At 37.3% G+C, this 27,960-nt stretch overlaps 1 protein-coding gene across 2 annotated transcripts in view; it reads left to right on the top strand.

Annotated features, from left to right (window-relative positions):
- The window catches only part of trappc8 (trafficking protein particle complex subunit 8), a 126,779-nt gene that overhangs the window by 85,298 nt on the left and 13,521 nt on the right, over positions 1-27,960 (top strand). For both annotated transcript variants that reach the window (XM_028803465.2, XM_028803464.2), the window contains 10 exons: positions 3,277-3,437; positions 3,743-3,826; positions 6,395-6,524; positions 11,058-11,215; positions 12,043-12,488; positions 14,768-14,918; positions 19,439-19,535; positions 21,203-21,271; positions 21,361-21,419; positions 23,381-23,557. In XM_028803465.2, coding sequence (XP_028659298.1) covers positions 3,277-3,437; positions 3,743-3,826; positions 6,395-6,524; positions 11,058-11,215; positions 12,043-12,488; positions 14,768-14,918; positions 19,439-19,535; positions 21,203-21,271; positions 21,361-21,419; positions 23,381-23,557 — 1,532 coding nt within the window. The remainder of the gene's footprint in view (positions 1-3,276; positions 3,438-3,742; positions 3,827-6,394; positions 6,525-11,057; positions 11,216-12,042; positions 12,489-14,767; positions 14,919-19,438; positions 19,536-21,202; positions 21,272-21,360; positions 21,420-23,380; positions 23,558-27,960) is intronic.

Raw genomic sequence — 27,960 nt, 5'->3', positions numbered from 1 at the left:
AAGTAGAGTTTCTGTTATTGAACTTCAGTGACAGATTAATTGGGTCTTAAAAACTAACCTTGCATACATTGTGCACTGCAAAAATGAATAATAAATAACACAGCTCTCACAAACTCTGCAAATCCTGTTCATATTTGCAAGGTATTTGATCATGTCCTGCTAGCACTATGAGCACAAGGACTGAAAGACACCCAGAAATGGCAACCAGTATAAATGAATATTACACAATTTATCAAGAAATTTTTAGATCGGGATTAAAAATTGTCTTCAGATTAGATTACAAGGTATAGTTATTTTGATTTAGGTATAGTATGCCTGCATTTTTTGTCACTACCAGTTTCTTTTTCTGTTCTTGTCTGTCTTATTTTACTCTACAACAGATATCCAATGTTTTATCATATATTATATTTTATCACATATCATATATATTTTATCATATGTTTTATCAACAGATATCCAATGTTTTTAATCCTGCTTCTCTAATCAGGAAGTCAATCTTAGATTATAGTCAAGTATCAATTTTAAACAGGTTATTTAGGATACTACATGTGGTGCGCCTACCACGTTTATATAGAATCCACTTTTTACCCAAGGCTTATAGACCCTTTGATTGTTGTCCTTGAATATGGCAGGAATGAGGAAACTAATCCTGTTAAAATTAAATTAACTCAGTTGTACTATCTGTCTGTCTGTCTGTCTGTCTGTCTGTCTGTCTGTCTGTCTGTCTGTCTGTCTGTCTGTCTGTCTGTAGATGTCTGCTGCTTTGCAAAAATATATTCCAAATGGCATATACTATTGGCCTTGAGACTCTGCAGTTTGCTAGTAACTCCTACAAGAACATTGATCATTACAGTTCTATGTCTTTTCCAGACTCATTAAGCAAGGCAACAGGGTGTAAATTCTCCTAAATAATTGTAAAAAAAACTAACAACAGAGAAAGGTGGTCCATTTTAAAAATAAAAAAAATGAGAGGGAGAGAGTCTACCGACTCCTATTGCCATGAATAAAGTACTCTTTTCTTCCATGCATTATGGAGGAAGTGCATGAAATGTTTTACTCCAAATCTGCCTTGATGCTTTCTACTGTAAATATTCTATGTCCATTTAGTTCTTGTTCTGTCTAACAGACTCCTTTGTTTTTAGCCTGTTGAGAGTTTTCACCTGTTCACAGCCTTATTTTTCAGACAATAGAATTGGATCTAAATCACAAACTTTAATAATGGTCCTATGACCTAATGTGCTTGGGCACAAATGGTGAATATTTTCCTCTCTGTGTTTTGTAGTCATTTTGTGGAGACTCTCGTATCCCCTGAAACAAATCTGATTTATTGCACCTTTTTCGGAAGCTTGCATTCCATTCCCAATTCCACTAATGAAAGGGGGTTTTTGAGTTGGAGACAAATTTGTACTGTAAATTTGACCTAATAATCATAGCATGTGCACAACTCTGGCTAGTTCTGAAACAGTCAAAAGTATTATTGGTATAAACTTGCAAAATAACTTAAAACAAGATAATCATGCAGTACTTTTTAGTGATTTACTCAAAATTAACTATCTCAAAACATTATAAGGAACTTTAGATTGTAACTGAATCCTGTCTTATATATATTCACAGTCAAATTTCTTTTTATGCTCAAATGTTAGTCCCAAGTCTTTATATGGAAATACTGTCATTAAAATTACAATTATGGAATCCTGTTGTACTCACAAAATCAAATTAATGTATTATGAGTTCAGTTTTGGAATTTGATTTTAGGAGTGGACTGAATGTAATTTAAATTACTACATCCTATTTTGTGTGATCATGATGTTATTTGTACACTATTGCTTTGATTTTATAAATTGTTTTATATTTAACATTCCTGTAAATGGTTTGTTTCTCTGTATTTGTTCAGTATAAGTATTGTTCAGATTGAAAGGTCAATTTTTTTTCCTTCTTAACTAATAAGTACAATTTATGATTGATCCTCATATTCTTTGCCTGACTTCATGCAGAATGTTGCATTATTAGAAAATGCCTGGTGTTTTACAGTGTATACTAGTTCTTTTTTTAGCAGTTTTTTTGTAATCAAATTTTTATGAAACCAAAAACATTGTAACAGGAGACATAAATAACAAAGAACCATAAGATAGAAAAAAACACAGACCAACCCTTCCCATCATGTTCCAGTCTGAGCCTGAGGGTAAATATTTTGGGAAAATCCAGTCACAAGATATGAAGAATGAAGAGTTAAAGATCATGGTCAAGCCACAACACCAAAGATTAAAAAACAAAACTAAAGAAAAAAGACAAAAGCAGTAGTTACCAGAGTTACCCAAAAAACTAACTTCAAGACATTATAGCAAACTAGGGTTAAACAAGTGAGCAATAGTAGTCCATGTTTCAGCTAAATTGCTGGAGGCGCCATTAATCTGTGCTACAGGTAATTCAAGATGTATTAAATTGTAGAAGGAACACTGGCATTGTCCACAGTAATGTGCTTGGTTCCCTTCAGTCGAGAAGCAAGAGTTCATTTGGCTGCCAGAGTACCAAGAAAGAATAATTTACTGTATGTTGGGAAGGTTTAAGGGGAAGCATAGAGAGGTCTAAAAGAAGAAAGATTTGAGATATCAGGGAAACAGTTGAAGAAAGCAAAAAGTATAATAGGTGACATGTGGGTCCAAAAGGAATAGATGGGAGTAGTACCAGAACATGTAAAGTGCTAAATTAACCAAAGGAACATAAATGACAAAGATCAGGGTGAGGTTCACTAGATGGAAAAAGGATTAAGTCTGTGCAAAATTCTTCTCAGCCATTTTAATTTTAATTTTGTAATGTAATAATGTATTCATTTTTAGCAGAGTGCAAACTGAAAGCAGACTTGATGTTACTGCACTACTATTTGCTTGAAACAATTGTGCAGTCTTTTTGACTCTTAAGTCAAATTAGAAGCTCTGAGATAAACTTGGTTTGTTTGTTATGAGGGGTCACTGCCCTCAAAAAACACCTTATTGTGTACCATTTTTTGACCTGTTAGTCTTCCAGTAGTATGGAATGTTTTGTACAAGTGCATTTTCTTAAGCAGAATTTACAAATATTTGTATGTTTGGTCAGGGTTATGGCCTGCAAAAGCCAAATATCTGTTTTTCATATATCAACTTTTAAGTTTATTTGCATTTTGGAGTACTGTGCACCCATCCTTGTGAATAATTTTTGGAGAAATCTGATCTTTAGTTTTAAGATTTATTTGCTAATTTTGTGATTTTAATTTTTTCTCTTCTTTGTTTTTAATCTCAGAGCCAATCATTGTTGAAGTAATCTTTAAAAACCCATTAAAGGTTCCACTTCTTTTAACTGATCTGTCATTACTATGGAAGTTTCACCAAAAAAATTTCAATCTGTCTCATAGTGGGAAAGAATATGAACCAATAAGCAATGAAAAGGATGCACATTTGAAGGTGAGCTTTTAGGACATTTTACACTGACTATAATGTGAATATTGTCAATTTGGTACATAGTTATAAACTTTTTACTATTGGCATTAGCACAATGCTGTACACTTTGATTTTTTTGTTATGTGGTATTTTTTAGCGTGTTTGTAATTACTTGCTTAATGCATGTTTCAAGGTGTGTTTTTGTGCAAGTTACAATTGGCTTTGCCATTTAAATCCTTCATTTTACTAGTTCTAAAAACTTTATAGTTTTGCTAAAGCATATTTTAACAAAACCTACTCATCTCATCAAAATTTGTTCTTTTCATGAGGAGTTGCAGGGTACATTCAAAAGTGAAGTCATGGGCACAGAGGTTATACCAGAGTTCTACATGAACAGTGAAGAAACGAAAGTGGTATGTTTATGTGAATTTATCTTTTACATATTTTAGACTTGTTTTATCAACTATAAACATCATAGAACAGAACATTTAAAACTAGTCCATATGACTATATAAAACCAGTCACCTACCGGAATTTCACAGCTTTTATTTTAAAATGTTAAATAATATTACAGAAAGGTGGTGCATTACTTAATGTCGATACCTTATAGCTCCATGGGCCCTGTTCAGTTTTCTGGCTGGTTCATTATATCTGTAAACTTAGCATAATGTAGCATAAGGTTCCATAATGACCTCATGAGTTTTCACCATGTGTTTTTGTTTCCTTCCACAAAAGAAAGATATTAGTATACAGTTTATTTACAACTGTAAATTGGTGTAATATGAGTGATTATGAGTGAGTGCATTAGTGTGCTCACTAATAAACTGGTAACATGCAGTGAGATAAATTCCTGCTTTCTAATTAATGTTACAGGGATGGATTTCAAGGTTTTGATCCCAGTGTTTTGCAAAATGTTTTATTGGATAAAGTAGATTAAGAAAAGTGTTGGGTTATGGTAGATATTTAAGTACTTGCAGTATTTGCAGATATGTGTAATGTATGCAAGTATTTGATTTAACCAAGAGCAATATAAAGGCACAAAATATGACAGAGAAACACATCTTCCTTGTGTTATTTACAACAAGTAAGCCCGTGATTCGCTAGCGAATCGGAAATCCAAGAATGTCAATCAGTTTCTGTTCTGTCCGATATCTGGATGGATGACATATCATGGAGGGTGGGTGCGTCTGGGGAATGGCATTTAATTACATAAGCATATCTATACTAAAGTGGTTTCGTTTTGTGGAGACGTGATTCCGTTGCCTTTGCTGACACCGACTGCTGGCAGAGTGGAGCACAGCAAGTTTAGTGTACAGGTTGTGGTGTTCGTGTGCCAGCCACTGAGTCTGGGAAGCCGCTGGGTTAGAGTCTGTGACCGTTATGTGATCTATATTACTGGCACAGTGGATTAGAGCAAGTGTAGCTCACAGGTTGTGTAGTTTGGGCGCCACCTACTGACTCTGGGAAACCGCTGCGTTTTGGGAAGCCGCTGCGTTTGACTCTGGGATGGGTGCCAAAGCGCATTACGTTGTGTTATTTGGGCGCCACCTACTGACTCTGGGGAAACTGCCACGTTTTGGGAAGTCACTGCGTTTGACTCTGGGGCGGGCGCTGCCGCGTTTTGGGATGCCGCTCCGTTTGACTCTGGGGTGGGCGCCAAGGCTGCAGTGCGCATGCGCCTCGGTGCGTCCACCGTGCATATATTAACTGTGGTTTAGTAAGATAGATTTCTCATTAAAATTATTGGCTATCTTAAAATATATAAACTAGTAGGAAGAAATTATGCTTGTCTGTCTCCTCTGAGACTTGTAACAGGTCTTTGTTAATATTAGCACTTTTCACTATCTTTTTTTTTTCCCATAATGTCTCAATGTTGTGTCTCTGAGTACTGTGTACAAATTGGTGACCCAGCTCTGCAAGGCACTGCATCAAATGCTCCCTACCAGATAATTTAAAAATGTCTTTGTTCCAGACACACACATCTTTCTTTGTGTTGTTTCACTACTTCTGTTCACTGTTTAATAGTTCTATTTTGTTAACTGTGAGATCAGGATGTAGGTGTGATCTGTACATTTTATTTTTACATGAATGTGCACATAATGATATATATTGTATATTTAGCTTATTATGGCCTAGCATTTTCCCTGAGTGAAGCCCTAGCAATAGAATCATCTAATCAAGAGAAATTTCAAAATGATGATTCCTTTGGTTAACAGAAAACTTCACTTGGCAGCTGTAGTTGTACTAATTAGTTGTTCTTTTGATGAAGATGACCACTTTTTATTGTGCATTCCCAATCACAGTCCCGTTTGTGCAGTTCTGAACATAAGACCAATGTGCGTCTGGTACTTTGTAAATGTGATTCTATTTCATATAGTTGACTTATTTTTGTGTACATACAATATTATATTGATATACCATTTGAATGGAATGCAGGTTTTTTGGAAAGTTCAGCATTATTTGCTTACTGTAAGCAATAATGCTAGCAGTAAGGGTGTCCTGAGTGGGGTCTGGAGAACAATGAAGCACTGAATGATTTGAGTTTCATGTAAGCTGCAAGGAAATCTCTTCACATATCATTAACTATGTCTCATGTATTGGTATGCTGAATTTAAATTGAAACTTTTAAGTTCTCCAATGTGAAAACAGGCAAATTAGAAATTAACAGTTTGAAGGAAAGCAGAAAGTATTTATTAATGGGCGACAGAACTTGAAGAGCTGCTGGTTTCCTGCACAACATTGTGTTTTTATTGAATATCTGGTTTTTGATTTTACATTCTAAATAATAAAAGTGGGAGAAGGCCTTCAAATACACAGGTGTGTGCAAAGCCCAGAAACAGAAGTCATTTTGATGTTTTAAATAATCCTCCATGCCTATCCATTTAGTGCTTAATATGTTTTTTCTTAATTTTTTTAGTTCATGACAAAATTGACTTTCTACATTTTCACAAATGATTTAGGTGTTATTTTATTTTTTATAGGCACGCTTAAAGCTCTATCCTCATCAGACTGGAGACTTGCATATACTTGGTGTTGTTTATAATTTGGGCACTGTCACATCTGTAAATTCTATAGATGGAATGGACCCTTCATCAGGGGTTAAAATGGAAGGTGAGAAAAAAATAATTTTAAATGAATATGTTATTAATCAGAACTGAATTTGAAGTATTTTGGAATATATTTTTTGTGTAAGGTGGATTGGCCCCAATGTGTGCATCTGGTGTGTGCATGCGTGCGTATTCAAGCTGTAATGGACTGGTGCCCTTTTTATAATGAAATACTTATTAAAGGGATAATTTTGAACGCACAAAGTGTTTGATGATATGGTTAATGCTAATCTTCTAAAAGGCTTATACTTAATTTCTGTAGTTTCTGTAATTTCAAGTGTCTCTACGTTGTCCCCTTTTTTAATTTAATTTATTTGTTGTGCCAGTATTGGAAAGTTTTACTCCCTGTGTCAATGAATCTCTGCTCTGTTACTTTTTATGCAAAATTCAAAAACAAAATCGTTCCTTCTATTTGTCTGTCCGAAAGATCCAGCAGTTGCTTATGTGCACTAACTTTTAGCAGGCAAAGACAACTTTATACTCTGTAATGTTTACTGCCTGCTTACTACAAATGACTGAGAGATTAGCGCTTCTGGGAAATATGCTGTGTAAATAATAACATAACAACATGGGAAATCCAGAAAAAGAAAGCACATTTAATATACCCTCAAGTCTTTCTTATAAATTTTGTTTTCTGAATATTTAGAGAAGCTGTTAAAGAGTACTCTTTCTTGCGCGATCTCTCATGTAGTTGTCCCTGTACATGTACTGTACCCTACAAGTCACATATGGCCAAATTAATTAACTGATCCCAGTGAATTATTAGAGTTTGGACACACCGGTGCATTCTCAAGTCTCAGGTTACCAGTTTACCTGTCTTTGGATTCACATCCAAGAAATACTAGTCTACAATAAATAAATAAATGTAGTGTAATATAATGTAATTCACATATCTGTTTGCAGGAAATATAATGGATATGTTTCAGTTGTTTGTGTGTGTGTCCACAATTACTGGTAAAGATTAGTGAAAGGGCTTATAAAAAAAATCACCTATTGGTGAATTACCTTAATCTCACACTGAAAAAAATGAGAGAAATCCAACCTTCAATTGAAGCAAATTTATACTGAGAAAAAAAAAATCCCATATCAGGAAATAATTATTTTTAACAAAACTACATGTGCCGTGATTTTAGGCACCCCTTGAAATTCTTATGAACAAAATGTAACTGAAGCATTTTTTTTATTCAAATTTGATTTTTAAGTTGATCAGAATGTGTAGAAGCTGTCAAACAGCAAAACATGACTTCTGTTTCACTGAGGTATAAAACTGAGGCCAAATTCCATTATCCATTCATTAACATGGGAAAGATAAGAGAACACAGAATTTCAAAGTAGAGAAAACTGCATAAACTTTCATGAGTATGGGGTTAATGATTATGGTTATGGTTATGATTATGGTTATAAAAAATGGCTACTCGCCTGAAAATTCCCTTATCAACAGTTAGAGCAATAATTTAAAAAGCTCAAATCAACTGGAACTGTTACCTTGTTAACTTGCCTGGAAGAGGACCCAAGTTTATTTTGCCCCCATTTACAGTGAGCAAGATGGTAAGAGAGGTTTAAAAAAAAATAATCACTGTTGTAGAAATTCTGTAAAAAGTATAATATTGGGGTTCATTTCTCCATAACAACCATCAAATGCCACCTCCATGACAATGGTGCCAGGAAAAAAAAGCCTTTCCTTTAACTTACAAACTTAAGCACATAGTTTTCTAAATGCTACAGGGACTTTCATTGGAACCATGTCCACATTTCAGATGAGATGAAAATTCATCTTTTTGATAACACATACTAAAGGTGGGTTTGGTGTAAAAACAAGAATGGCTATACTGAAAAGAACCTTCTGTGATTTTATAAGGCTGTTTTTCCTCTAGAGACCCTGAGAACTATGTTGCAGTGCATGGCATCATGGACTCCATGCTAAACTAAGAGTTTTTTAATTCAAATCTGGCTGCCTCTGCCAAGAAATTAAAAACTGGGTTGTTGCTGGATCTTCTAGTGATGGTGATGCAAAACATGCTTCCAAATCAACAAAACAATTGGTGAAAGGAGCACAAAGTCAAGTTTCTGCCAGTGTCCTCTGTTCGGGAGAACACACAGTTTCTGCGCTCTCAGCTCTTATAAATTTTTACGTTTTCCTCATTTAAAGTCATTTATGAAAAGTCCTCAATTTCATCCTTTAAAGAAGCTTTTCTGAACAGTATTTTTAGGCATACAATCTATTTGTTTCCAACAATGTAGTCCTTCTCTGGACAATACTTTTATACGTTCTTGATGACATGTCAACGACTAAGTGAAGAAAAAAGGGCAGTGTGTCGAAAAGAGGCCCAAAAGCTTTGGAGAGAAAAGAATTCAAAAAAGAACAATAGGTATCTAAGTGCAAATTCGGAAAATCAGGAAAGTAATAATCAGCCCAGACCAAGTGGAACTGAAAACCTAGCAGGTCCAAGCGGGGTCGGAATTAAAAGACAAAGAGTAGAAGACAAAATAGAACGTTGTAAAGAGGTTCAAAAACGTTGGTGCGATACACATGCACAGCAGGTTAGAGATTATGAAAGTACTAAAAATCGAAAGTCTCAAAAAAATGAAAATAATAATAATTCATTACATAGTAAAGACCGCATTAGCACTAACAAATGGAAATTATTAATCGGTGAAATAACAGAACAGAAAAAAGAGATCAAATATATGGACATACATGATATGACAGAAGTATGTAGATATTGTTCGGATTTAAACTTTAAGTCAGAGACTTGTAGATCGTTCTAATTCTTGTTGCCATCAGGGAAAAGTAATGTTTCTTCCCAGTGAAGAGGCATATCTGCGAGAATTAAAAGATTTGTTGTTTGGTGAAAGTGAAATCCACAAACACTACAGGCAAAATATCTGGATCTACAGTAATCTGTTTGCTATCGCAACATTCAATGCTCAAAACGTAGATTTACACAATAATGGACCATACACTATGAGAATCTGTGGTCCCCCAACAATTAAGGCTACTCCAAGTTTAATTTTGAAGAAACCACAGTTTGGTCAGGTTTATATTTATGATCATGGAGAAGTAATGCAACATAGAATCAAAAGAGTTAAACGATTGGACGAATTAGAAATTCTACAGCCAATAATGGGTACAAATCCATACATCCAAAAGTATCGAACTTCATCGATATCGACTAGTGTATATATATATATATATATATATATATATATATATATATATACATATACACAGTAGTCATTTAGCCCGTTACAATAACAGGCGCTAGAACAGTAGTGCATAAACATTAGTATGTTTACTTGCTGAGCTGACCGTTCTTCGTGGGCTGCCGCCGTGTACTGTGTGTCTTTAATTTTCTGTGACAGTAATACTGTCTTGTGCGTCCGCTGGCTTGTACGTCCATAATATACCTTTAATTTTCTCTGGTGGTAATACAGGCATGCGCGTCGGTAATATGCCTTTAATCTCCTCTGACAGTAATACTGGCTTGTATGTGGCTGTAATATGAGTCACTGTATTGTGTTCCTTTAATTTCCTCTCGCAGTAATACTGGTTTGTATTTCCGTAAAACGCCTGTAACTTTCTCTGACAGTAATATCGCGCATCGCACCGTGCCCCGCGCATGCGCACTTCACCAGAAGACACGCACACAGGGATTTTATTAAAGAGGATATTGTGGAATATGGCCGGCCATTCATCCCGGCCAATACCCCCAAGCTTCCAGGTGGAGCCCTGCCTGCAATATAGAGGTGCCCCGAGTTCCAGCAGGGCATCATGGACAGTGGAGTTTTTCATCACAGCCCAGCTGGATACCATGGGAATCTCCAGGGGATGCTGTAGGAAGGCCCAGAGACTTTTGTTTCACCTATAACCTGGAAGTGCGTCTTAGTCGCGGTGACAGAGCAAATGACACACTTCCGGGTTGAAGAAAAGGAGCTTTTATCTGACCCGGAAGTGTTCACGGTCACATGGACAGAGAGAGGCGAAACACTTCCGGGTCAAGGACTATAAAAGGACTGTGGGAAATCCCAGATGCTGAGCTGGGTGGAAAGGTGGCAACGCGTCTGGGAGTGGAGGATTGTGTATTGGTTGTTGATTATTGATTTATTATATGAGTATTGTGGAGTTTAGGTGCTTTGTGCACATTATTATTGTCCAAATAAATAATTATTGGACTTTTACCTGGTGTCTGTCGTCTGGTCTGAGGGTTCAAGGGGTCGACAGTGCCTCTATCTTTCACAATTATATATATATATATATATATATATATATATATATAAATAGATAGAGAGTGAGAGAGATGAGAGTTCTTCACATCTACTGTTGCATTTGTATTCACCCATTTTTCCATTTTTATTACTAGCATCCAAGCATTATGTCATATAAATGTAGAACTTTATGCAGTATTTACATCCTGTAACGGAAAACGTGTAATGGAGTTTCTGTTGCTTAAATCAGTTCACAAACCCTCTTTGTTTTGCTAGAAAAAACTAAATTGTTTAGCATTTTTCAAAAATGTATTTGGCTTTATATTTTTAGCAAGTCTGGTCAGCAATGGTATGTCTGTTCGTGGTCGCCAAGATTTGGAAATTCAAGGGCCTCGTCTAAATAACACTAAGGAAGAGAAGACATCAGTGAAGCATGGACCCGATCGGCGGTTAGACCCTATTATTACACCACCGATGCCATTGCTGGAGGTAATAATCACTGATATATATTAATACAAGATAGTAAATTGTTCAGGAGATTTTTTTTTGTCTCCTTATTTTTTAAGAAAATTGTTTGCATAGATATGTACTTTTTCATACTTATAATAGTGTTTATGCTTAAACTGGAGTAACTGAAATTTTAATTGGAGAGACATTTAGCCCTTTTATATTCCAAATTAAAACCTTATAAGCTGAAAGTCCTCATATTAGGTTATTTTTTACTTTTTAGTTTATCTTTTTTGGCAAAATATGCAGGTTTTTGGTTAGTCAAAAGTGAAATTAACAGCTGTGAGTTTGAGCTGTAACCAATATATTTTTGGATTACAATCTTGGAGCAGGAGACAGCACAGTGGTGTGGTGATTAGGATTCCATGTCTAGTCATTGCTTGTGTGGAGTTTATAAGTTTTGCTGAGCTGTTTTCTGGCTCGAACTCTAAACTGGATTAAACTAGTTTTTCATGATACTATCCTGGACTTGCTAATCTTGTCTACATTAACTGGCTCCTATAAAATGTTACTGGTCCTGTCATAATCTTGGAAATGGTTATAGTTAGACAGAAATATCTGAATTGTGTTTTATTCAGTCATTCTTCTATGTTTATATAACTTGTGCAGATGAGAGCATTTTTGTTTTCCTAATAAAAATTTGGCACTTTTAAGTTAGTTTTTATTTGACATTTAAATGCACATTTCTATTGCTTTTTGAAAAATAAAAAACTTTTTTGTTGTATTTGGATGTTTTATTAGCTATAACTTTAATAATTGTGAACTATATTTACATAAATTATATTTAATATATTTTGTTTGGTCTGCAGGTATTCTTTATTAATTTCCCAACTGGACTGTTGTGTGGCGAGATAAGGAAAGCCTATGTAGAGTTTGTAAATGTAAGCAAGGTTCCTCTTACTGGACTGAAGGTTGTATCAACTCATCCAGAGTTTTTCACATTTGGAAGCAATACAGCAGCACTGACACCACTAAGTCCCACTGCATCAGAAAACTGCAGTGCATACAAAACTGTTGTCACAGACACTTCATCGGCGTGTAAGGCACTGACTTCTCTTGTGTCACCACAAGACTTTGGAATAGGTTCTGAGAACTTGCCACATGGAGTTATTGACATTCCTTTACCTGACTCAGTATTAATACCAGGAGCTTCCATTCAGTTGCCCTTATGGCTAAGGGGTCCTGATAAAGAAGGTGTTCATGAGATTAATTTCTTATTCTATTATGAAAACACAGAGAAAATTTCCAAGATGAGGTAAGTATAAAATAGCAATGTTATGAATGTACAGTTTGGCCTCAAATTTACTTAAGGGTTGCATTCCTAAAAAAAAGATGCATAGCAGCTGTTACATGTAACATGGATTTGCATATATGAGCCTAATTTACTAATACATATACAGTCAAATACTATAACATTCAATTTCATTTACTGATGTGTTCAGTATACTGTAAATAGAAATGCTCATCTTTAATTCATTAATTGTCTGAACTTCCTCCCACCCACCCCCCAATATACAGAGTTAGTAGGGTTGATTGGCCAGGGTGGATATCGCCTTCCTCCTTCATCACTAAATGTGCTTCTCAAAATATTGTCTGCATCGTTGAAAACCATACCATCAGTGTAACAGCTAGAGGATTTATTATTTTATATCTTTTTATAATATCCACGCTATACTTGATTATAACAGTTTGCAGTGTTTCTTAGAAGTGATATTGAATTGCTGCCCCCACAAAAGCTGGATCTGATCTCTGTTACAGTTTATAACAGGTTATGTCACATAAAAGAATCTGTTGAATTCTGGGTATGTTCCTTGCTGTCTTATTTTATTATTCCACATTGCATAAAGAAGTTCTGCATTAAATAAAATACTGTCATGTTAAATTATTTTTTATGCATGTATGGATTATTGTGGGTTGTGTAGAAAGCAAGACAAGGACTGTCCGTTATGAAATGTGAGTTTCCTGGAAACACACTGTACAAATAATCACAGTATAATCACACTACATGATAGCATATATATTTATATATATCCACTAGTATAGTTATTTTGTTAGAACTGGGGCAACACAGTCATGTTACACAAAACATACGTTGGTATTGTGACTTTAGTAACTGTGCCATTCCTTGTGAAATACGCTGTTGTTTATTGGAGGAGTTTACTGGGGATTTGGTTAGTGCTGTTGTTTCACAGATCCGTCTTGGATTTTAACCCATGCTTAGCCACTGTTTATGTCAAGTTTACATGTTCTCCCTATGTCAGCATGGGAGAACATCAAAAAGCTATATTAGGTAAATTGGCTACAGTATGTTTCAGTGTAAGGTTCAGTGAGTGCTGCAGAGTGCTGTTGCTTTGGCCAGGTCTGTTTCCTGCCCAGAGCTGTTGGAATAGGCCACAGCTCCTTTTGAGCCTGAATTGATTTAAGCAGGTCTAAAGTTGTTTTTTTAGATTGTCTAGCAATCACATTTAAGGAAAAAGGGGGATTTCAATGAATCACAACTAAAAAGATATAGACAATGATAAATATCAAAAGTCTGAATTAGTGTAAGCCGGCCTAATTCAGGATGTTCATAAGAAATGTAATGATTTAGAGCATGAGACAGAAGTACATAATAAACAGGAATAGCTGCATCATATATTTCAAATATTAAAATGTGTGGTTAAAGTCAAAATATTCTCATTTGTTACAGAAATTTGTAATTTTCATCCTCTGATTAGGGGTTTTTGTAAGCACTGACCTTGTAATAGTCTAAAACTTTACCCCATATGCTTATGTTTGCAATTTGTCATTTTTAACATCCTGTCAGTGGCTTTTAGAAAGCTTAGACCATCAGTAAAGAATCAAATATCAAAAATATTATCATAGTTGTGATATGGGGGGGGGGGGGGGGGGGGATGCAAAAAGATCAAAATCATACATAAATAGGCCTCAAGATACATGCCGAATGTTGCATCATATGTGGGTATTTTCTCATACTGGTGAGTCAGGAGGTGCTAGACCAAAAAAAAAACTCAAGCAATTTCAAAACATTCATAATGTAATCCTTTTGAACACACAATTCTACAAGGTTTGTGAAAAATTAAGTATAGTCAGCAATAAGATAAGAGTTTTATTATCATTTTGACATAGGCGGCCATATACTTCTGGTACTTTTGTAGTGGTTTTCAAAGCCACTGTTTTTGCTTTTTAATGAGTATTATGAGAATCTGGGTTAGTGAGAATGTGAATGTTAATTCTGAAGCACTTGACAAAGGAAATAGTGTATTTCTACTATGAAGTCAGCTGTGATAGTTAAGATTGAAAGAAGAACACTGTACTTTCAAACATTCTTTTTATATGATATAAAACATTCCTCAATAATTTGGATGCAGTACACTTACAGTAACACATGAATGGTTTTTAAACAATTTACAGTGTAATAATACTTTTGTTATTTATCTTGTTGTGTATACTCTAATTTTGAGAATCTCAACTTGTGTTAAGTTTGCTTTCAGGTACTGTTTTGTTCTTATTTCTTTGTTTTTTAATTTTCAGCCATAGAGTTCTGAGACACACTGCAGTGATTTGTACTAATCGATCTCTGAGTGTGAAGGCTGCTGCTTGTCGAAGTAATGTTTTTCAAGGTGAAAATGATGGAAGAAATGGCAGTATGCTAGTTTTTGTGGATATAGAAAACATTAATACGGTAATTATGGGTTATATATTTATTTGACTCTTCCCTACTACATTTACTCATATACCCATTTAAGGTAAACTTTTAAGATTGTACTACTGTTTTACCAATGGCAGCAGAGGTTAGGTTAAGAAAAGAAGACCTATTAGTAATGTTTGACAAAACATCTGCAGTATGAATTTTACTTCCATACTCTTTATATGGCACAGCCCGAAGAGGCAACGTATGTCCAAGGAGGTCGGGTGCAGTGTGAGTTGGGTGGTGGCCGAAGGCGGGGACCTTGGCGGTCCGATCCTCGGCTACAGAAGCAGGCTCTTGGGACATGGAATGTCACCTCTCTGAAAGGGAAGGAGCCTGAGCTAGTGCGCGAGGTCGAGAGGTTCCGGCTAGATATAGTCGGGCTCACCTCGACGCACAGCTTGGACTCTGGAACCAATCTTATTGAGAGGAGCTGGACTCCCTACCACTCTGGAGTTGCCCCCAGTGAGAGGCGCCGAGTGGGTGTGGGCATACTTTTTGCCCCCCAACTTGGATCCTGTACATTGGGGTTTACCCCGGTGGACGAGAGGGTAGCCTCCTTCCGCCTTCGGGTGGGGGGGGGGCGGGTCCTAACTGTTGTTTGTGCGTATGCACCAAACAGCAGTTTGGAGTACCCACCTTTTTTGGAGTTCCTGGAGGGGGTCCTAGAGGGTATACCTTCTGGAGACTCCCTCATACTGCTGGGAGACTTCAATACTCACGTGGGCAATGACAGTAAGACCTGGAAGGGCGTGATTGGGAGGAATGGCCCCCCCAATCTGAACCCGAGTGGTGTTTTGTTATTGGACTTCTGTGCTCGTCACGGATTGTCCGTTGCAAACACCATGTTCAAGCACAGGGGTGTTCATATGTGCACTTGGCACCAGGACACCCTAGGCCTCAGTTCGATGATCGACTTTGTCTTGGACACTCGGGTGAAGAGAGGGGCGGAGCTGTCAACTGATCACCACCTGGTGGTGAGTTGGCTTCGATGGTGGGGGAGGATGCCGGTCAGGCGTGGTAGGCCCAAACGTGTTGTGAGGGTCTGCTGGGAACGTCTGGTAGAGCCCCCTGTCAGAAGTAGCTTCAACTCCCACCTCCGGCAGAACTTCGACCATGTCCTGACGGAGGTGGGGGACATTGAGTCCGAATGGGCCATGTTCCGTGCCTCTATTTTTGAGGCGGCTATTTTGTGGCCGTAATGTGGTCGGTGCCTGTCGTGGCGGCAATCCCCGAACCCGTTGGTGGACACCAGCAGTGAGGGATGCCGTCAAGCTGAAGAAGGAGTCCCACAGGACCTTTTTGTCCTGTGGGACTCTGGAGGCAGCTAATAGGTACCGGCAGGCCAAGCGGAATGCGGCTTCGGTGGTTGCTGAGGCAAAAACTCGGGCGTGGGAGGGGTTTGGGGAGGCCATGGAGAACGACTTTCGGATGGCTTCGAGGAGATTCTGGTCCACCGTCCGGCGTCTCAGGAGGGGGAAGTAGTGCAGTGTCAACACTGTATAGGGTGGGTATGGTGTGCTGCTGACCTCTACTCGGGACGTTGTGGGTCGGTGGGGGGAGTACTTCGAAGACCTCCTCAATCCCACTAACATGCCTTCCAGTGAGGAAGCAGAGCCTGGGGACTCGGAGGTGGGCTCCCCCATCTCTGGGACTGAGGTCACCGAGGTGGTCAAAAAAACTCCTTGGCAGCAGGGCCCCGGGGGTGGATGAGATACGCCTGGAGTTCCTCAAGGCTCTGGATGTTGTAGGACCGTTTTGGTTGACACGTCTCTGCAACATCGCATGGACATCGGGGACAGTGCCTCTGGATTGGCAGACCGGGGTGGTGGTCCCCCTCTTTAAGAAGGGGGACCGGAGGGTGTGTTCCAACTACAGAGGGATCACACTCCTCAGCCTCCCTGGAAAAGTCTATTCGGGGGTTCTGGAGAGGTGGGGCTGTCGGATAGTCGAACCTCGGATTCAGGAGGAACAGAGTGGTTTTCGTCCTGGTCGCGGAACGGTGGACCAGCTCTACACCCTTAGCAGAGTCCTGGAGGGTGCGTGGGATTTCACCCAACCAGTCTACATGTGTTTTGTGGACTTGGAAAAGGCGTTCGACCGTGTCCCTCGGGGAATCCTGTGGGGGTTGCTCCGGAAGTATGGGGTACCGGACCCCCTGATAAGGGCTGTTCGGTCCCTGTACAACCGGTGTCAGAGCTTGGTCCGCATTGCCGGCAGTAAGTTGAACCTGTTTCCAGTGAGAGTTGGACTCCGCCAGGGCTGCCCTTTGTCACCAATTCTGTTCATAACTTTTATGGACAGAATTTCTAGGCGCAGCCAGGGTGTTGAGGGGGTCCAGTTTGGTGGGCTCAAGATTGGGTCACTGCTTTTTGCAGATGATGTTGTCCTGTTTGCTTCATCAGGCTGTGCTCTTCAGTTCTCTCTGGATCGGTTCGCAGCTGAGTGTGAAGCGGCTGGGATGAGAATCAGCACCTCCAAATCCGAGACCATGGTCCTCAGCCGGAAAAGGGTGGAGTGCCCTCTCAAGGTTGGGAGTGAGATCCTGCCCCAAGTGGAGGAGTTCAAGTATCTCGGGGGTCTTGTTCATGAGTGAGGGAAGAATGGAGCATGAGATCAACAGGCGGATCGGTGCGGTGTCCGAAGTGATGCGGGCTCTGCATCGGTCTGTCGTGGTGAAAAAAGGAGCTGAGCCGCAAGGCAAAGCTCTCAATTTACCAGTCGATCTATGTTCCTACCCTCACCTATGGTCATGAGCTATGGGTAGTGACCGAAAGAACGATATCGCGAATACAAGCGGCTGAAATGAGTTTCCTCCGCAGGGTGTCTGGGCTCTCCCTTAAAGATCGGGTGAGAAGCTCGGTCATCTGGGAGGATCTCAGAGTAGAGCCGCTGCTCCTCCGCATCGAGAGGAGTCAGATGAGGTGGCTCGGGCATCTGATCAGGATGCCTCCTGGACGCCTTCCTGGTGAGGTGTTACGGGCATGTCTAACCGGGAGGAGGCCCCGGGGAAGACCCAGGACACGCTGGAGGGACTATGTCTCTCGACTGGCCTGGGAACGCCTTGGGATTCTCCCAGAACAGCTGGAAGAAGTGACCGGGGAGAGGGAAGTCTGGGCATCTCTGCTCAAGCTGCTGTCCCCGCGACCCGACCTCGGATAAGCGGAAGAGGATGGATGGATGGACTCTTTATATGCAACCCAGGGCCATTGTTTATCGCATTGTTCAGAAGTAACGAGGAATACTGTATTAATCCCTGAGAGGCATCAATTTTAATATTGCCTAATTCTGAAAAGGCTGTCAGACCGTAACCCTTTGCTTTCCATGTTTAAACTAAATTTGCACCTATCTTTACACTCTGCTTTACACTCTTTCGTCTTTTAGCTTCATCATCACAAGCCTCTAATTGTGGCATCATTTGTCCTAAATTAAGACTACCTATGACATGGAATTGGTTAAAAAGCTTCTCTAAGTTTTTGTAGAGGCACTGATCAGGAAATATTATTTAAAACATTCACAGCTTCTCAGCCTCCCTCTGGCCAAAGTCATAATACAAGGGAAAATGAACAGAGGAAAGTATAGATAATTTCTTTGAGAAAATCGTAACACATTTTTCAAGAATATGAAACTATGAAGTTTAACCTTAAAGCATGACAAGAACACAAAACAGAGTTTCACTCAGGTTTATTGAAGAAAGTCACATTATAAATCCAAATCAAATATTGTATTTTAGGATTATTTTAGGAGTATCTTTAGGATTATTTTCCAGAGAAAAGCCAAGCAAAATGACACCTTTTATTGGCTAACTAGAAAGATTACAAGTAGTTAGCCAATAAAAGGTGTCATTTTGCTTGGCTTTTCTCTACATTCATAATGGCTAACACGGTACAACACCCTAGTACTACGGATTATTTTCCAGAAATTCTGTGATCTGATATAGCATTAAACATTTTAATGATGTTTATAAAAATCTAAAAACTGTCATTGCTACCCATGTTGCTTTAACTTAGTACTTAGTTAGTGACTTGGGGACTAAAGCAGCTGTGGTATTTCAGTGTTTTGCTTTTAATATTTACTTATTTTATGCAGTTTCATTCTTTTAATATTTGCATCTTTTTAAAATAAACACTTTACCTCCTTTAATATTTGAACCCTTTTATATAATCAATAAATAGTAAATGAACTTTTAATGCATGAAGCCACTATGCGTATGTCTTTGACACAACAAGATGATGTTGATTTCTACTGTAAAAATCTCCCAATAATCTGTCAGTTGTTTTACCAGTTCAGATTTACAGGCCTGTCTAGACAACAATAAGCACTGATGAAGTATCCGTTCTTTATGGAGGAATGATCACATGCAGCATTCTGCAGTAATCAGTGCAACATCATGCCATGCAAATTGTACAGAAAGCCACCCGTGCCTGAACCAGTTACAACCCAAGCAATGATGAGGTGGAAGCACTGTCTGTAATGCTGCTTAACCTATGGAAAACTATGACTTGTTTTCACAGAATGAAGCAGGAGTACGCGAATTTCACATTGTCCAGGTATCCAGTATTAGCAAACATTGGAAGCTGCAGAAATGTATAAACCCCTCTGAAGAGAAGGGTAAGTTCACCTGCTAATTTCCAAAAATTTTATTCCCTTTTAAACTATTTGTTTTGTAAGTTTTTCTTTATTTGGATGTATATTGTATATGTAGTAATTGCATCTGGTACATGAAAACAAAATGAATATTTAATTCACAGATATTTTTGCATTTTGTTAATTTTTGAAAGTTGTGATTGTATTATATAGATAAAAACATGGGTAGTCCTTTTCAGTCAATTCATAGCCTTATGTTCCATTGACGGTAAGTACCAGCATTACTTCTGATAAAGTTCTTGAGCCATATTAACTATTGTTTCTTGTTATGCGTTAAACTTAAGTTTCTGAGTCTACATGCACATTTAAAAATGAGTGTCTCTTAAAGCTTTTATTGGTAAACAATGGAAATCGTAATATATTTCCTTTAATGTTTTTTGGTTTTATTACTTACACCTCAAATAATAAACTGTTTTTACATCATGTCTTTGTGTTTTTTTTTTCTTAGTTACATTATCAACTGATAAATTTAAAAACTCTAAATTATTTCATTACAGTCATATGTTAGTTGTTTATATATTCTATATACCATTAGATACACATTTGTTGTATAATAAATATAACCTTAGTATTATTGTGGATTAAAAACAGTTTTTTAAATATATTTGTCCTTGGTGTGTGCGTGTGTGTGTCCTATGGTGGGCTGACGCTGTGCCTGGGTTTTGTTCCTGCTTTGTGCCCTGTGCTGGCTGGGATTGGCTCCAGCAGACCCCTGTGTTAGGATATAGCAGGCTGGATAATGGATGGATGGATATTTTTTATTTATTTTAATTTGAAGCAAATAACATTCCATACAATCAAGTCAAACTTGACAAACCAAAATTCAGCACCCACCCAAGAGAAAGAGAGGAGAGGGGAGCCAACAGCTAGACTAAATCCTTAAAAGCAGCAAGGAATGAAGAGTATCCTTTTCCCCTATATAGAAGCTTATCCTGAAATGTTATTGATTAGATCTTCTAAAAAAGTTTTGAACAGATCCTCTTAAGTGAGAATTTGATTTTTTCCAATGTCAAATAGTATAGAACATCAGTTACCCACAGACTTAAAGAATAGGGGTGGGATTCTTCCATTTGAGCAAGATAAGTTTACATGCGAGTAGTGAGGTGAAGGCAATTACAGTTTGTTTGTCCATCTCAACTTTTAAGTGAAAGTTTTTTTCCCTACCATGGATTAAAAACATAGTTGATATGGTAAATCTTCCCAGGCATCTTCAGTTACCTGCCTTCTAATTGACAGAATATAAGTGACCTGTGGGACAGAGATGGGGATGAATCCAGTTCAGTAAGGTTAAAAGGTTACACATTTTTTTCTTGGCCACTGCTACAAAGTACATGGACTGTACAACATATTACATTTTTGTTTTTCACTAGACTAATTCTTTAAAGGAAAGTTTTGTTTTTTTTTCTTTCATTTAGCTTGCAATTTGTATTTTTTTTTTTGTTTTAGCTTTTACATTTAACTTATTTTAAATGTTTAACTATGAATTTAGGTTTGAAGTTCTTTTATGTGTAAGGCTATTACCATTACGTACGTTTTAATAATTGAAAAATGTTTATTTCTTCTGTTAGAAAATTTAGAGGTTTTGTTTTTACTCCGTATTTATCATTTTTCTTACCATATATATTTTGTAGATACAAAACTCACAAGTCGAGAAAGAGGAAAGGTATGCTTCAGAGCAACTACATGCAACAACAGCCAAGGTTAATAGTGATGTTTTCTTTTAGATGTTTTCCTAAAATAAAACAGTACAATATTTTTTTCAACAGAAATTTTCTCTTTTTACTTTTAGCCACCTCTGGTGCATCAAAGAAATATACATTTTCAGATATCATTTTAGGTAATGAACAGGTGAGTTTATAGTTTAATCAATACAATACAAAAAGTATTTTTAACAGTGTTTTGCCTTTAGCTCAGATGGTTTATTGCTGTCTGTGCTATCTGCGTTTCTGTATTTGTAGCAAGGCTTCTTGGTGCTTGCATGTAATTTAAATTTTTAAGCTGTTTCCTTTACTTACAGCAAGTATTTTTTCTTTTTCTTTCTTTCTTTCTTTCTTTTTCTTTATTTCTTTCTTTTTCTTTCTCTTTTATTCTTTCTCTTTCTTTCACAACATATTTTTCAGGTCTGTATTTCTTGTCTTGATAGTGAACACTAAGGGCCGGTTTATACTTCACGCTCAGAACGCGTATGCTCCCGCATCATGGCTGCCACATGTTCCCAGCATTTATTTGACGTGTCCTCTTAGCAGGTCCTCAGAAATTAACGGGACGCGTGCGTGAGTTGCAGTACCAGCAGAAAGTCGGGGGGCGCAGTGTGCTAATAGTTGGAATGTGACGTCAGAGTCTCTGTTTACTATCTGCATGTGACAGAAAGCCGCTTTGAGGATCCTAAATCGATGTGCGTGCTTCGATGTTTGATGAATGGTTCGATGTGGTGAAGCAAAATGCTGACATACAGATGCATTTGTGGTGCTTTCATATTCAAGCGTCACATATTCCCGATCGTATTGATACGATACATTTTGAAAGTTTCACATACCATCTTTTATGCCGTCTTTTTTTTTTTTATTTTTTTTTTTTTCCAACTTCATAACAGCAACATAATGCACAGCTCTGTATTTGAGCCACAGAGAAAAAAAATTAAGGACATGGTGAAAACATGTATTTTGTGATTAAAGTGGAAATTTCGGTTTTAATCTCAAAATGTCCACTTTAACCTCATAGTTTACTTTATTATTAAAGCAGACCGTCGTAAATGTCATCCCAGTTTTCAATCGCTACGAGCTTCTTGGACCTGACAGCAGCGGCAAGCAGCAATAGATCACCACACAGAACACAGTAAATGTATGATATTCCAACTCTCTGCAAATTTAGAATCTTTAGATTTATACTTGATATCAGTTTCATGATGAAATGCAATAAAGTATGTATGTTACATTTTACAGATAAATTGTTAATTTTGTTTACATAACGAACACTGTTAATTACACACATGGGGCTGACACGGTGGTGGAGCGGTAGCATTGCTGTCTCGCAGGGAGTCATGTAGCTGGTATTCCCTGCTTGGAGTTTCCATGTTTTCCTGCTGGGTTTCCACAGTGTGCTCCGGTTTCCTTCCAAAGATATGCAGATTTGGGGATTTGGTGCCGCTAAAATGACTCCAGTGTATGTGTGTGCTTGTATTCACCTTGCAATACACCGTCCAGGGATTGTTTCTGCCTCTTGCCCAATGCTTGCTGGAATGGACACATCCCTGGATTGATAGATTTAATCATTAAACATCCTTTTCAGAGATATTGCGGTAAGGTGTCATCGGAATTTAATGGGTGTTCCAGGCAATTCACAACACAGAGAAGCCGAACCTGTTCTCACTGTGATAATATCTCAGACTGCCACCTGCTGGATTCCACCAGATTTACGAAAAGTACGCACGCAAGTATAAACAGTCAAACACTAGCATAGCAGGAGCATCTGCTGCAGCATGCGTCGCGTCTCGTGAAGTATAACCCCGGCCTAACATTGATGCATTATGCACATTTTTATATATTTCAAAAAGTATCCTATTTCATGATGATTTTTCCCTTTTCTTTTTGCACTTCCACTATTGGAACTTCTGTCTCAGACAATAATTGTTTTATTTGTTGGTTCATGCAGCACATACTGAAAAGCAAATAATGCATGTTATTTCATATTTTTCTAATAATTGTAACACTTCAGTATCGAAGATTATAACATCTCCATTTTGTCTGTAAATTTACTTACAACTTGTCCACTATAATATATATTAACAGATTTTCTTTGTTATCTTATAGATCATCAGCTCAACTACTCCATGTGCAGATTTTTTTTTCAGAAGCTCTCACTTTTCACAGTCAAGGACAACCAGCCTGACTACAGCCTCAACCGTACCAAGATTACAAGCTGACAATGTGACCAAGCTTATCCAGCAGTGTAATGAAGTTGATTTAAGCATTATTGTACTGTGGAAAGTAAGTTGTAATGTATTGGAAATATTACTAATATACAATTTAACCAATTTTTACTTTTTATGCAGTTTAAATATAAATAACGTAAATCGTTAAAAATGAAAGTTATAGAATGTGTGGCAGTGAAGTGGAGAAAAGCAAAATTTAAGCCTATACAGCATTTTGGGATGGGGATACTAATGGCTAAAGAACTCTGTAATGCATGGCCTTAGAAATACTCAATATCCAATCAAAGCTTTCTCTCTAATTTTATTCAATATGCTATTGTGTAGGATAAAGTCCAAAACCTTAATGAGTTAGTACAAAAATTTAACAGTGAGGCTGCTGTTGCTGAAGCCAGCTGCATTCTGTCCATTTTGATTTCCAATTCGAGCATCAGGAGGGCTAAATAAGTGCCACCATTAGACAACAAAAAGAGGAGACGATTCCAGAGATTTTAGAAACATATAATCACAAAATATGTGACAGTTCTGAATAAGTAATAAATAGTATTGTCTTTGCAGTGGCATTTGCATTTAATTATACCCTAAGAATATATCGTTTAGAAAAACATACAACTATGTGCCACGTAATGTCCGTTTGGGTGACATCTGTCCGCGTATAAGTCCATGGTCCTATAAGGTTATAGTGGAGTTTAGAAATCCCATTTGGACAACTGGCCCTAGCGGATGTAACAGGATGCAGCAAATGCAACAGCTTCCTCTACGCATCATGCGTATCTTGTATCTGTTATATATAAACCAATAGCACTGCCTGTACTGTACTTTCTATCATTATTTTAATCTGAACTTTCCCTACTTGCAAAAAGAAAAAAAAATAACCATATAACATTGTATGTTTTGACTCAAAGGCAGAAGCACCCATTTCTATGTTTCTGGAGCACTGTAGTGTTATCTGTCTGTATTTACACCACAGCATCCCATATTGCTTTGCTAAGTACTGTATATAATAGTTTTTTTTTTTATAATTTCATAATTCATATTTCACATAAGTTATTAACGTCAACATTAAGTGGCACATACCTGTACTTGGCCTGCTGCCACTGCAACCCTCACCAGGAAAATTTTCTGGTCCTTTATATGAAGAATTATGAATATTGTCTTGCATTCTTTAGAAATATCATAATCTAAAAGGATTTTACTTGAGAACAAGTAGTTCCATGTACTCTGTGACATCGCTGAAGCAGGTGATAAGGTGGTGATAAGAAGTTTCATTCAGCTTTATTGATGAATTCACCAACTACATGTCTTCTGTGTACAACTGAAAATATTACTGTTCTGAATGACATTCAGTAATACCAACCCTGGACCAAAAGAATTGGCCCCGACAGTTGTCCCAAGCATGTTCTCATATTTTAGATAGAACATTATTTGTCCACAAGGGGGAATTTGGCTTTTTACAGAAGTTCTTTAAATAAATACATAAATAGGTAAATAAATATAAAGACACACATTCTGGTCTGAATACATAACAGAATGATTAAAAAAAAAGAAAATTTCTGACTTGGCTGTCAGGCATATTGCTGTTGGTTGGTTGGTTGCAAAAACCTCAAGTAAACTTTTTTCACGTTGTCATTATGGGGTGTTGTGTGTAGAATTCTGAGGAAAAAAATGAATTTAATCCATTTTGGAATAAGGCTGTAACATAACAAAATGTGGAAAAAATGATGCGCTGTGAATACTTTCCGGATGCACTGTAGTTCTTCTGTGTTCTGAGACCAGTCCAATCTGTCATTAATGAGGACCCCCAAGTACTTATAGAAATAGACCACCCACCTCTACATCTACTCCTTGAACAGTGACTGGACATAAAGTCTGTTTGGGGCAGCAAAAGTCAATAACCAATTACTTGGTTTTGCTGATGTTAACATGTAGACAATTAACCACTGCTACCAAACAGCTTCAGCTACTGTACATACCTAAGTTTAATTCTCATTACAATTAATGTCTGTCTGAAATTTTCATGTCAAAGACTCTGTATCGACCCAGTATGAATTTAAAAGGTGAAGGACTTTTCTCAGTATCATGCTTTACCTCCTGACCACTGCTATAAGAGGCACAAGAAGCCTTGGAATCCAAGGATAAACAGATTCTGTCATCTTAGTAGGCCACCCACCCATGCTGTTCAATGCCCAGGAGGCTGCTGGCATGCAGGTGGTCTTACTATAAATGTCTTGTCTTTTGACTTTCTGTTATAACTGATTGTGGACCCTTAGAAGTTTATTTTCTTCTGGGATGCTGCTGAACGGAGTAATTTCTACTCATACTTACTTGAAAGTAAAAGTGCAACCTTCCACTGTTGTTTTATTAATCCCTGGAGTCTTTGGTAGACCAGTATCTTGAGATTTTAATATGCTCCCTGGTTTGTATGTAACAATAATTTCAGATAGGTAAGTGTGGCCGTGGCCATTTAAAGCTTTATGTGCATGAACAAGGATTTTTAAATCCTGCTCTAAGCCTAACTGGAAGCCAGTGTAAAGATGCAAGAAGAGGAGATTATATTCTAGTATGTGTGGATTTTCTGTGAGTACATTGTAGCTTTCTTGTAGAGGCAAATATTTTTGGCTGCAATTTCAGCTTAATTAAAGCACCAAAGCCAATAGTAGCAAAGCAGGCCAGTGACATAAACAATTTCCAGCATATTTATATGTATGCATGCATTCATTTTCTGATGTTAAATGTTCTAAAAGTCGTAGTGACCAGAGCAACTCTGCCTTATCGGCTGTTACATGGATGTCCTGTTACTGACAAGTCTTAAGAAACACTGGGTAATTATTGTAATTATAGCTTGTACTGTTTTTAATGGTTAATTGTTTTTATAGATATATACAGAATAAATATGTGAATATCTCAAAGAAATCTCAGGTTTAGTGATTTGACCCTGGATGATCACGCACCTCTAATGGCACTCCCATGCAGTCAGCATTAATGAGTTAAATGTACTTATTCAGGTACTTTTATTATTCTCTGCAAGCTGGTTCAGCAAGATTATCTGATTTGAAATGCCACTTGCATGTCTTTATGTATTTTTGCAATATTGAAAGGATTCTCCTATATGTTTTGAAGCCTTTCACCCTGAAAATTTAATTTTCCTTCCATAGTGAAGCTGAAGTGAAATAGTATTCTATGTATACATACAGTAGTGTACAGAAACAACACTTACTGAAATGTGTATCAACTATTAACTTGTTAGTTATTGATCTACTGCTTTTTGCTTTTTTTTTTCCCTTCCACAGTTTTGACAAAACATTAACTATATTTCAGCAGGCAGTGTGCTGTGTAGTTTAAGACTTTGCACGTCAAAATCTTGAGGTTGTGGGTTCAAATCCTGCTGCTGACACTGTGTGACCATAAACAGGTTACTTCACCTGCCTGTGCTCCAATTGGTAAACAAAAGAAATGTAACCAATTGTATTTATAATGCTGTACGTTGCCTTCAATAAAGGCGTCAGCCAAATAAGTTAATAATAATAATTTAAAAGTGTTTCTACTGTAAAGTTAATGTTAGCCTGCACATACAAGTCTCATGTGAAGGTTTGATGGATTGCATGATACATTATCAGAGTTGGCCAACTATAAAATTATAGTTTAATACATGAAATATTGTACATTTTAGGTATGCACCAGAGTCTATGATTTACATCTAAAATTAAGTTTTATCAAAGTCAGTAACTACCCTCATATTTACTCAGTCATTCTAACCCTTCATAATCTCTGAAAGGGAACTAAGCACCTCTGCTTTAGGATCTGATCAAATTTAAATTTGTTTTTGAATTTTTTGATAATTGTTGCTGTAGTTTTGAGTGTTTGAATGTTATTATTGTTTTCCTAATTTATATATCTTATTTCTATTCATATACTGTACTGTTTGAATTTTATTATTGTTTTCCTAATTTATATATCTTATTTCTATTCATATACTGTACTTTGATTTAACCAATATTGGATTTAAACTGGTGTCACAGAAATTGGTTAAAATAATTTGCCGAACAGAATACAGAACTTGGGCAATTCAGTTTTCTATCAGACTCCTTCAGTACTCAAACATTCCTGAGCGGATTCCTTCAGCTACATATTTATACTTTTTTGCTTAAATATGTCCATAAATATAACCCTAACCCTAATGTGATAGCATAATTTTGGACTGTTTGTGAGGTACTTCTTACTTTCACTAAGTATCCTGGTATGAAATTAGACTTTGAACCCAGGCATTGTCGGTGGCAGTACTGTGCCACTGCAAGTGTTTTATGTTTTTTGTAAACTTACTCCAAGGGTGTTATTCAGGCCTTTTCATTAGGAAAGTTATTATGATTAGCTGGAATTTGCTAATCTGACAATTAGGTAGGAAATTGTATAGCAATGAACATACTCTAAATTCCCCTTGTAATTACTATTTCTAGGGAGTCT

Source organism: Erpetoichthys calabaricus, chromosome 6, assembly GCF_900747795.2.
Source record: "Erpetoichthys calabaricus chromosome 6, fErpCal1.3, whole genome shotgun sequence".
Taxonomy (NCBI): domain Eukaryota; kingdom Metazoa; phylum Chordata; class Cladistia; order Polypteriformes; family Polypteridae; genus Erpetoichthys; species Erpetoichthys calabaricus.
Note: the sequence above shows the minus strand (reverse complement) of the source record. Positions and strands in the feature narration are given on the sequence as shown.